The 11,943-nt window shown below is 32.0% G+C and overlaps 3 protein-coding genes across 4 annotated transcripts; all 3 read right to left on the bottom strand.

Annotated features, from left to right (window-relative positions):
* Positions 1 to 717: 717 nt before the first annotated feature.
* On the bottom strand, positions 718 to 2,907 carry LOC107932466 (triosephosphate isomerase, cytosolic). The gene is made up of 9 exons (XM_016864455.2): positions 2,543 to 2,907; positions 2,387 to 2,462; positions 2,156 to 2,279; positions 1,952 to 2,036; positions 1,713 to 1,845; positions 1,531 to 1,625; positions 1,300 to 1,378; positions 1,119 to 1,201; positions 718 to 1,044 (listed from the first exon to the last, which is right to left on the bottom strand). Exons 1-9 carry the CDS (start codon positions 2,579 to 2,581, stop codon positions 997 to 999), a joined length of 762 nt encoding a protein of 253 aa, XP_016719944.1. The 5' UTR covers positions 2,582 to 2,907; the 3' UTR covers positions 718 to 996.
* Positions 2,908 to 3,893: 986 nt separating this feature from the next.
* Positions 3,894 to 6,687, bottom strand: LOC107932458 (actin). The gene is made up of 5 exons (XM_016864445.2): positions 6,565 to 6,687; positions 5,993 to 6,062; positions 5,523 to 5,916; positions 4,577 to 5,190; positions 3,894 to 4,242 (listed from the first exon to the last, which is right to left on the bottom strand). The coding sequence occupies exons 2-5, from the start codon at positions 6,050 to 6,052 to the stop codon at positions 4,177 to 4,179; spliced, it is 1,134 nt and encodes a 377-aa protein (XP_016719934.1). The 5' UTR covers positions 6,053 to 6,062; positions 6,565 to 6,687; the 3' UTR covers positions 3,894 to 4,176.
* A 3,046-nt stretch (positions 6,688 to 9,733) lies between these two features.
* On the bottom strand, positions 9,734 to 11,630 carry LOC107932459 (dof zinc finger protein DOF2.2). Of its 2 annotated transcripts, none has more exons than XM_016864447.2 (2): positions 11,201 to 11,630; positions 9,734 to 10,975 (listed from the first exon to the last, which is right to left on the bottom strand). In XM_016864447.2, the coding sequence occupies exons 1-2, from the start codon at positions 11,249 to 11,251 to the stop codon at positions 10,070 to 10,072; spliced, it is 957 nt and encodes a 318-aa protein (XP_016719936.1). In that variant the 5' UTR covers positions 11,252 to 11,630; the 3' UTR covers positions 9,734 to 10,069. The 2 variants fall into 2 exon arrangements, with proteins under 2 accessions (XP_016719936.1, XP_016719935.1); XM_016864446.2 differs by having other exon boundaries at positions 9,734 to 10,978; positions 11,201 to 11,437.
* Between the last annotated feature and the right edge of the window lie 313 nt (positions 11,631 to 11,943).

Below are 11,943 nucleotides of genomic sequence, written 5' to 3'. Positions count from 1 at the left end.
GTTCAATTTAGTATTTAGATCAATATTGGTTACATGTGGTCCAAAGGATGTTCTAGTAAAAAAATATAGATACTTAAGTGGGACAAAACAAAAGCTCAAGTATCCTCAAATTGAACATTGAAGCCAACTCAAGTACTTAAACTGAAAAAAGAAATCATGTATTAAAGTGAACATTGAGATCAAACTCAAGTATTAAATCAGGACAAAAAAAATTTAAATACCAAATTGAACATTGAAGCCAAACTCATAAACCAAATAGTATATTAACACTAAACAATAAAACAAATTTTCACGATTAAATCCTTTAGACTTAGTGCATCAATTGGTATTTGAGTTAGAATTTTTTTCCCTTATATTTTTTTATCTAATATTTGGCGAAAATTATATATTTTAATATATAAAGTTAACAGTGTCAACTTTTTAATGTTTAATTTGAGTTTTATGGTTAATTTGATGAAAATTCATAATTAATTAATAATATTAAAAAATAACTTTCATTAAATAAATCCTAAAAGCAAAAAAAAATCATAATCATAGATTATATTTAACAAAATAAACTCAAAATTAAAATAGCACTAAATTTATTCTATTAACAAAATTTAGAGAATTTAAACCTAGTAATTAACAATTAGTTTTCATCAAATCAACCCTAAAAACTTAATCAAACATTAAAAAATAAAAATTTTTATTTTTGGCTACCAAAATGTATAACTTTTATGAAATGCAGGTACCACATTGAACTAAAAAATAATATAGGTACCAAATAATATAATAAGCCAAAAATTTGGCATGAAACGGCAGGTTTGCCCACAATTAGGCCAAGATTAACCCGACTTCAATGATAAAATTTAAGCCCAAGGGGATTAGCTTACATAAATGCCGAAATAAGATCGATTAGAATGAAAGCGATCCACTCAAATTACTGGTTCATCATACATTATTCTCAGTTTCAAAGCTATTTTTTGTGTTTTAAGCTGTGATTCCTTGATTTGAACTTCAATTCTTTTTCACAGTAGCAGCCTTGATGATATGGACGAACTCGGGCTGATTCAGGAAACGGCGGAGGAGACGGTTAAGACGAGGCATTAAACCAGTGGAACAGAAAGAACATTGCTAACCTTGAGAGAAGCTCCACCAACCAAGAAGCCATCCACATCCGGTTGTGCAGCCAATTCGTTGCAGTTTGCTCCATTAACAGAACCTTCATTTATGGTGCAATGGATGCATATTCAACCACGGTTATATCCCGATTTACTTGTTTTCTCTCGGATAACATCAATAAGCAGTCGAGAAAAATACCTCCGTATATGATTCTAGTAGATGCAGCAACTTCGGAATTAACATTGTCATTAAGCCATTTCCTCAATTCGCAATGAACCTGGAATATACATGATTACACACAATGACATGAGCTTCGATACATGACTGGTATAGTTATATGATAGCAATCAGCATTCATCATTTATGGGAAAACACGTGCAATGCAAAAGTGAAGACTCATCTAAAAGGATATATGCCTCGAGTACTTACTTCTTGAGCCTGAGCAGGGGTCGCGACCTTGCCGGTACCAATGGCCCAAACAGGTTCATAAGCCAGAACAACGTTTTCCCAGTTTGTTACTTTCTCTGCAAACAAGCATTAGCGGTTAAAACCTATATATGAAACGAAACAAACAATCGGCTTTGCTTCTTTTACATTTCGGAAGAAAGTACCAGCGATTGCTTTAGTTTGTGCAGCAACAACAGCCATGGTCGAGCCCGATTCTCGCTGTTCAAGAGTCTCACCGATGCAAGCATTCGCTTTCACGCCTTGAGAAACTGCATAAGCTACTTTGTCTCCGACAAACTACAGAGACAAGGGTTGGGAATATAAACAAAATCGTGTCACTCAAGAAACAAAAAAAACAAGACTCGAAACTACGAAATAATAGGAACCTAGTCGTATCGGTTGCCTCATTGGGTTCATTCAAGAGAGCCCTTCTCTCAGAGTGACCAATAATAACCCATGGAATGCCCAAATTAACAAGCATTTCAGCACTGTGTTCAAAGAGTAGCAGCTAAGTTGATCGCTAATATACCACAAACATCGACCATTGCTGGAGTCTAACTAGCCTAATCAACAACAATGATACAAATAACCCAACATCAAATCATACCTAATTTCCCCAGTAAAAGCACCACCTTTGCGAACCCAACAGTTTTGAGCAGCAACATGGAAATCAGACCGCAATAGGCTTTTCACAAGTGTAAGAAACACAAATGGAGGGCTCACAACAACCTCTGCCACAACACAACATAAATTTGATAAATTATTCAAACTAAATGTTTGTTTAAGTAATCAAATGACAGTAAATTTCAGACAAGAAAGAAAAAGAAAAAAAACCAACCCACAACATCCTCGGAAGGAACTTCAGCTTCATTCAATGTGGTAACAATCTTTTTTACTTCCTCAGTTGTTCCATTCTGCAACAATCAGATGGAATAATAGCTGAAAAAACATTGATTAATTGAGTTTTTGACTGATAAAAGAGGAAGAAACATACGCATTTCCAGTTGCCTCCGACAAAGAATTTGCGAGCCATGAAAGTGTTTCTGTGTTTGGTCGTTTATGGCGATGGGGACGAGAATCTAGGACAGAAACAAGAAAACCCAAAGCTTCTGCTGTAATAAGGTTGGATGATAATAACTGTGGGATGTCGCCCTGGTTTTTAAGCACAAGTTGCTCTGTAATTACGATAACGTCATTTTCGTTCATCATTTATACTAATTTAAGTAATTTAAATCTTAAATTTCTTTTTTCTATACATATATTTTACCTATTAATTAATATGTTTATAACAATTACAATGAAAAACAATCATTTTACAACTCCTCGGAGCTTGTTGATACTGCCGCCAATACTTCCTCATTTTCATCAATTCGTTTGAATAGTTTTTTTATTTTAATAGTTTAATGTCTTAGATACAGATGGTTAAAGAATTTATTGATATATTTCTAGATGAACTATCTAGATTGATATCCGTATGAGAAGATTAGTTTGTAATTAGTATGATACTCGAAACCATTCTGATCTTTATTCTTTAAGGTTTAGGGATCAGAATTTTCATTTAGATTTAATCTTTTTCAGGACGAAAATACTGAAATTCGTGATGAAATTACTGATATGATATTAAATTATTGAAAAATAGATACAAATGACATTGCGTCACTATTTCATACAACAATAATAACTTTAAAATGTTATATAAAAATTATTCATATCTATTAAATAATTTGTTTTTTATGCCACGTTTTGAGATGGTTTAAACTAACATAAATTCTCCCAACTACTGAATACAATAATTTATTTTATAACTTGTTAATATAAAAAAATATTGTATAATAATTATAATGATCTGTGAAAATTGAATTAAATTAATATTTAATATATAAAATTACAAAAAAAAATCAAAATTAATATATTTTATCGAATTTATTTTGGATTGGATCAATTTCGAGTTTAGATTATTTTAAGTTTAAGTCATTTGAATTGGGACATGTTATTTGATTATTAAAATATAACAAGTTTAAGTCAAGTTAATCTACTGTGTTTTTAAGTTTGGATGAATTTAGATTCAAATTATTAATTTTTTTACCACCAAATTAAATTGAATTAAGTGGACCATATTTTCTAGCTGAAATCGAACCCCGAAGATCAGCAAAAAGCTGTTAAAAGCCAATTCCCATGCCTTTACTAAACTTCAAAATATTTTTTCAAAATAATATCATAACCATTAACCCTTGCCATTAGGGTACAACATAGGATTTCTCTCTATTTGAAAATTAACATGTTAAGGTAAAAAAAAGAAGAAGAAGAAAGATCATTTCAAAATTAAAGAAGCTAAGAGACAAGAATAACTCTGAATTCATTCATTTTCATTTACCCTTATGGCAGTTCTTGAATGGAAAATTCATTCAACAACACTTAAATAAGAACGAGAGAATTTTCAACACTATCGTCATCTCCGCCATTCTTGGTTCATTGTTTTCCGACAATATGAACATTAAAAGAAAAAATAAATAAAAGAATAAAGAGAAATGGCATATAGATTAAAAAAAAGAAGCTTGCGAGCTGCAATTGTTTTGCCAAATAAAAAAACAAGACATTACTTTTGCGCCTCTTGCACTCTTTGAAGAATTAGAAGCACTTCCTGTGCACAATAGAGGGGCCGGATTCATCGTACTCCGCCTTAGCAATCCACATCTGTATTCCGATCACAATGAGTAGATGTTTTCAGTACGAATATGACTAAAACCGAATCAAGATCAAAAAAATATACGAATGTTGTTCTATTCATGTGTAATTAACCTAATAGTTTCTGGAAAATCGAATTTCTTGAAGCACAAGAAACTAAAAATCCCTCACAGTCCGACTCATTTATAAGCAGGGGCGAATGGGAAATTGCTTCTTTAGACCCCTCAAAGTTCATAAAATTTTAAATGGTAAAATTATAGTTTAGCCCCTGAAAAATGCTAGAATTTTGAGTTCGCCTCTGTTTGTAAGAGTTAAAGCATTTAGTCTGTTAAGTGAACAATACCTGCTGGAAAGTACTGAGAGATGCTAAGATGGAGCCTCCAATCCAGACACTGTATTTCCTTTCAGGTGGAGCCACCACCTTAATTTTCATGCTGCTTGGGGCTAAGGCAGTGATTTCCTTGCTCATTCTATCAGCAATTCCAGGGAACATAGTAGTTCCACCACTGAGAACAATGTTTCCATACAAATCCTTCCTAATGTCGACATCGCACTTCATGATAGAGTTGTAGGTGGTTTCATGAATGCCAGCAGCTTCCATTCCAATCATGGAAGGTTGGAAAAGGACTTCTGGGCATCGGAAGCGCTCAGCGCCGATGGTGATCACTTGGCCATCAGGCAACTCATAGCTCTTCTCAATGGAAGAACTAGTTTTGGAAGTTTCTAGCTCTTGTTCATAGTCGAGTGCAATATATGCCAGCTTCTCTTTCACATCCCTCACAATTTCACGCTCAGCTGTAGTGGTGAATGAATAACCACGTTCAGTCAAGATTTTCATAAGGGCATCAGTAAGATCACGACCCGCTAAGTCGAGACGGAGGATGGCATGAGGGAGGGCATATCCTTCATATATGGGGACAGTATGACTCACCCCATCTCCAGAGTCCAAAACAATACCTACATCAAGTATTTTAGAGAATGGTTAATAGATGAAAAATGAGCAAAGTACTAATTATAGGTAGAAATGGGAATCAACATCAGAGCACTTCAAATTCTTCCATAATTAACTCAAGTTTTATCCAAGATACTAAGAGCCATATTGCTCCGCATCTTCATTTTTCCATAAATACATGTATCCAGCACATATCTAGATAAAGGATATAAAGATCGAACTCCAAGTCCATCCCTCTAAATGTATGGAAAACATAGAAACGATTGAGTTTACCCTTATCAAACACTTACCCCAAAATCAGAGCAACATAGATGGATTGCAGTAAAAAATTGCTTACCAGTTGTACGACCACTGGCATATAGGGAGAGAACAGCCTGGATAGCAACATACATAGCCGGAGCATTGAAGGTCTCAAACATGATTTGTGTCATTTTCTCACGATTGGCTTTAGGGTTAAGAGGCGCCTCGGTAAGAAGAACCGGATGTTCTTCGGGAGCCACACGAAGTTCATTGTAAAAGGTATGATGCCAAATCTTTTCCATATCATCCCAGTTGTTAACAATACCGTGTTCAATCGGATACTTCAGAGTTAAAATACCACGTTTGGACTGAGCCTCATCCCCAACATATGCATCTTTTTGACCCATACCAACCATCACACCAGTGTGACGTGGACGCCCCACGATGCTAGGGAACACAGCCCTTGGAGCATCATCACCAGCAAATCCAGCCTAAAAAGAGAGAAACACATCATTAGAAAATATCATATATATATATGAAACATGATAGAGTATCCTAAACTGTTACCTTGACCATTCCAGTTCCATTGTCGCAGACAAGTGGTTGAATATCCTCACCATCAGCCATCTTGTATTAACTAAAACGTTGGAAATAAGAACAACATCACAACAATACAGAGAAACAATCCACATTTCAACAAGCATGCTTTGAATTAGTTATGAACCAAGACCAAATCATCCTCGTTCAACGATAAAATATGAAGTTATATACAAAATAAAGTTTGTGACAGAATTCCTAATCCAAACTATAAACAATCCATCACAAACATTTTGTTCAAGAAAAACTATGCCTAGTCATAGAACACAGACCCTTCATATGATCTTACATTCTCATTTTTTTTAATCTATTTTATTGATACGATAACTAGATTCAAAACATTATTAAAGTGGAAATAACAAAACATCAATGTATGCCGTCATTAGAAGCCAGAGAACAATAAATTACCGAAGATCGAAACTAGAGCTATTAAATCAAATTAGAAAATAACGGGAAACGGGAATCTGAAATGTCAGTTTCTTGTATTTTCTCTTTTTCCTATATTTTCTCAGGAATCAAACAGAAACTAAAGAGAAATTCACCTGCGAAAAACAAAAACAATGAGGAAACCGGAGAAAGACGATCTCAGCTACCCGCCTTTGAGTTCCAAAAGAAAAAGAAAATGGTAACTTAAAAATGATGACCTTTTTTGAAATTTAAAAACATCTAATGAAGAACTTTTAGTTGTTTTTTAACCGTTTTACCGGATCCTTCGGTCGTACTCTCCTTTTTAGGTGATGGAGCGCGTCAACTGGGATCGAAACCTGGAAACCCGGTTTCCCTTCCACTTTGGTCAGAGAATTTTAAGTTTTTATAATTGATATTCACACAAAAAAAAAATGTAATTCTTAAAATGCGTTGAAAAATAAGGGTAAATTACTCCCAGTATCACTAAACTATTAATAAGCTTATGTTTCAGTTATTAATTTTAAAAAATTACAAAATGGTCTCTAAGCTATTAAAAAAATTATTTTAGACATGAAATATTTGATAGTTTTCATTTTAGTCACTAAACTATTAATAAGCTTACGTTTTAGTTATTAATTTCAAAAAGTTACAAAATGGTCACTAAGCTATTAAAAAATTATTTTAGACCTGAAATATTTGATAATTTTCATTTTAGTCACTAAACTATTCAAACGTTTTTATTTAAATAATTAGATTGTTAAGTTTTTTTTTAAAAGAAGACCGATTAGTGAGTTTCAGGCGATTTGATGGTCAATGTCGAAGATCGAAGGAGAAAACTGTTTCGATTTTGATTCACAGATTGGTGACTTCAAAGCTATTTCATAAAAAAAATTCAAAAAAATTATTTTAGACCTGAAATATTTGAAAATTTTCATTTTAGCCAATAAACTATTAGAACGTTTTTATTTAAATCATTTGGTTGTTAAGTTTTTTTTTTCAAAAAAAGAAGATTGATTAGTGGGTTTCAAGCGATCTGATGGTCAATGTCGAAGATCGAAGAAGAAAGTTATTTCGATTTTGATTTACAGATTGATGACTTTAAAGCTATTTCATAAATAAAAAACTGAATTGTACAAGCGAATGGGAATAAAAGCTTTCAATTATTACATGTGGTGCAAATAGAGAAAATCATAATACAACGATTTTAACAACCCAGTGACTTAAATGAAAACTATTTTATAGGTTTTTATAGTGACTAAAACGTAAATTTATTAATAGTTTAATAATTTTTACTATAATTTACCAAAAATAATTTATATTGAATGTCAACCATTTAAATTATTAGGCTTTTTTAATATAAAAAAATAGTGCTTAAAGTCTTATCCTTTATTTTCGAAGATTAGATAAAAATATTAAATTCAAAAAATAAATTTAAAATACAAATAAATATTAAAGAATTTTAGTTTTATGTGTAACGTTATATATAAAGTTAAAAGAGATGCTGAGCTTTCGCCTCCATTATTAAATGGTATAATTTTCCTTTTAGTCCCTTTTTAAAAAAATTAAGAGTCCAAGTTTAATCTTTTTAACTTCGGCCAAATACAAAAAATACATTTTTGACCCTATAAGACAATATTTATTCAATTAAGACCATTTTAGTTCAAAATTTTTAATTTTATCCCTGCCCATAACATAAAATTAATTTTTTATTTCTCCCACCACCACCACCGAATAAAAACCTTATCTCTCCCTTTTCTTTTTTTTTTCTCTCAGCTTCTTTCCCTTTTTCTAATTTCCGTTTACCCCACAATTTCGTCATCACAGATTTTTACTTTTTATTACAAATAACTGTTTCTTCTAAAGTTCTATGACCAACTCACTATCAGACATCTCTCTTTATCTCCGGATCCTACCTTTTTTTTTTCTTTTTTTCTTTTGTATTTTTATCGTGATTAAGATGATATTTATAAAAATATATAATTAATGTACTAATTTTTTTAATTAATAAAAAAAGCATTAATTTAACATTACCAAGCATTTGTTGAATAAAATTGATTTTTTTAATGTCATTTTCAAATTAATGTTCCAAAATTATCATATGAATTGCTTTATTCGTCGGTGCAAGGTCTTGGTCCCTGCAGAAAAAAGAAGAAGCAAATTACATCCCTTTGATTCCCTCTTCTTTTTTTTTTTTGTTTAAGACAAAATATTGTTTTCAAATTATTAGTGGAAATATTTTGCACCTTTAATTAATTATTTTTAATTAAATTTGATGCTCCATTTTCTGATATCAGATTTGAAGGTTAGCATACTGAAAAGATAAATAAAGAGTTATGTTCAAAAGGTTGCACTTCTTTTGACCATGCACAGTTAATAAAAAATTATTATTTATTCTTTCTATAAAAAAAAACTATAAATTCTAGAATACTTGGGTTCAACATAGAATTGCATGGCTTTGAGTGGTATTTTTGGCGTTTTCTTGGATTCTCTCGTCTTTTAACTTAAAAAATTTTAATATTGGAAAAAAATATAGAAAAATTGAAGAGTTTAACTCCCACGATAATTACAAAAGCCATATATTTATGTTTAAAAATATAAGTTATAATCAAATTATTTGATGAAATTTATGAAAAAAATTGATCTTAAGAATGGAAATACACATTTCAATATGTTTATGTATATATCTCACAATGATACTTAATTATAAATATGAAATTTCCACTAACTAGGATGAACTAAAATATTGTGAATATATATATATGTTTATGTATCTAAATCTTAACTTCCCTTGCATAAAAGAATAGAAATGGATATATATATATATAGAGAGAGAGAGAGAGAGAAAGCTAAAGACATGATATATATCAACAAATATAAATATTATACACACACATATATGTGTAAGTATATCAGACAAACAAGAAGTGTAAGTGCAACATGAAGCAACGAACATTGCTAAAGACACCATGGAATTGATGCTTATGGTGGACTGTGCATATATGGTAAAATAAAACTTGTAATAGTTATAATTTCAAAATAATGGTCAATATATAAAAATGCATCAATGAAGAGGAAGATAATCTCTATATATATATCTGTTATAGGGGTTTACAAGTGCAGCTAGGCATTTGTTGTTCAGCTAGAATTCCAAGAAAATGCATACATAGAGGAACCCAAAATTTAGCATGATTTTATGCTACTTACACAACAGTGTCAACCATGGAAGCTTTAGAATATTTAATGAAAGATCTATCGAAATGTGAGCAATATGATGATTTGCAGACATGAGAAAGGCTATGTATATCACAGAGGAAATTAGTTTATAATGTCAGATAAAAGATCCCATAACATCACACATAAACATATAGAACACATCAGAAAACAACCCATGCAAATTAAAAAAAAAAACCAATATATAAACTATGAAACATGCAACATCAATTCTGCAAATCTTTGTTTTTTCTTCGATAGATGATGATGATAAGTTCTGCACTTAACCTTGCAATTTTTCACCACCCATTATTTACTTTTTTTGATGGAAGCTTGTGTGCCAGTCAAGGTGATCAAACTATATATATGTATCTGTCATTAAAGCTAGCTGTTTTGATAACTGGACAGCTTGAAGATCAGGTTTTTAAACTATAAGAGATGATTAGTATTAGAAGCGTTGAGACCTGATAAATCTGTCCAATTATTTCCTCCCCAGTACTGATTATTCTCTGAAGCATTATTCATCATGGATCTTGATAGGTTTAGCCCTTGGTTGTTGTTGTTTTCCATTTTCACTGGAGCTAGCTGAGAAACCCTAGAGCTTGAAGTTATGGAACGAAGAAGCTGGCTTTCACCCACCATTGAAGATGATCCTTCCGTGCCTTCACTTTGAAGTGAATACAAACCGTTTGTTGGCTCAAAGAAAGGGAACTGCTGATGACCTGCTGATGATAAAATAGGGCTACTCATGCCTGAGTTGGTTCCTATATGAAACCCCATCTCAGCTTGTCCTCCATTAGCACTACCACCAAAGTTTAACCCAATATTTCCCATGCCAAACTGAGAGAAACTTTGCAACGAAGCCATGAAAGGCAAATGAGGGGTTTGCTGTGGCAAATGGCCTGTGATTTCAGAAGGAATATTATTATTAACTGCATTTGTTGAATTAGAACCACCTTGTTTCTCAGCTGAACCTGTGGATTTTGAGCTGCTGCTTTTGTTTTTCTTGTTTCTCCGGCATCCTCCGCCTACCGGAACATTTCTAAGGGCACCCCCTCTAGTCCAATACCGCCGACACGTCTTACAAAAGTGGCGTGGCTGTGAAAGACTGTAGTTATTGAAGTAGCAAAACTTGGTATTAGTAGACTCACACCTTGGACATTTCAGAGCTGCTTCAGGCTGTGGAATCTTGGCTAACCTGGCTCGATCAGCCATTGAACCAGGCCTAATAGAACCAGCGCCACCAACTCCAACATGAGAAGGTGGAGGAAGAGGTGGAAGCTGAGGGTTTTCAGTACTACCAGTACCAACTCCACCATGTTGATGATGATTATGCTGCTAAAAAAAATGGAGAAAATTTAAACTAAAATCCCAAAAAAAGCAAAAGTAAATCTTTACTAAAGAAGAAAAATAATTGGTATATTCAGTAAAAAAGATCACAAAGGAATAGGAATATTTATCTTTTGAATTTGCTTTATTTTACTTTGGGAAACACAAACTATGGATAGAAATTGATGAAAAAAAAGATGTAAAACAAAAACAAAAAAAGAAAACCCTTACCTGCTGCCAGTTGGGAGGATCTAAATAGATTGGAACAGATGAGAAAACCATGGTAATTATTTTTTTTTTCTTTTTATAAAGTATGATGGGTTCTTTAATAAGGTGGAGAATCCATAGACACTAGGAGGAGAATACTGAAGACCAAGAAAGCAAAAGAAAGAAGAGAATTAAAAGAGAAGAGAGGCAGAAGGAAAGAAAGATAGGAAGGTGGGGAGGATAGAGGGCTTTTTGTTTTGGTTTTTTTTTTGCTCTTATTATAATTATTATTCTTATTCCTTCATTCCCTCATCTTTGCTTTTTGTTTTTATTATATTATATATTTATTTCTTTATATATTTTAGGGTTTGAGTGGAGGAAGTTTTTCTTCATCTATAAGCTTTCTTTGATCTTTTCATGCAGTGGACTGGATTTGTTTTAGTGCTCAAAAAGTGAGTTCATGCATGATGCATGGGAGATATAAAGATAATAGCAAGCAAATTAATCACCCTTTTGCCACTGTGGTGGTACATTAATCAAATGTTAAAGTTTCTTCTTCTTTTTTTCAAATGTTAATGTTATTAGCACATGTATGTATCTACATTCATCTTAAATATTAAAAAATAAATCTTAAATTGTTAAAATAATTAATAAATATTAGTGTGGGATTTTTTTACATTTTATAATTTTTATAATTCTAAAAAAAATAAATATATATTTAAAAACCCACGCATACTTTATAATTGCAACTAAAATTTTATTTTTAT

The sequence above is a fragment of the Gossypium hirsutum genome, chromosome D08 (assembly GCF_007990345.1).
Source record: "Gossypium hirsutum isolate 1008001.06 chromosome D08, Gossypium_hirsutum_v2.1, whole genome shotgun sequence".
NCBI classification, from domain to species: Eukaryota; Viridiplantae; Streptophyta; class Magnoliopsida; order Malvales; family Malvaceae; genus Gossypium; species Gossypium hirsutum.
The sequence above is the reverse complement of the archived record's forward strand: the minus strand, read 5'-3'. Positions and strand labels throughout refer to the sequence as shown.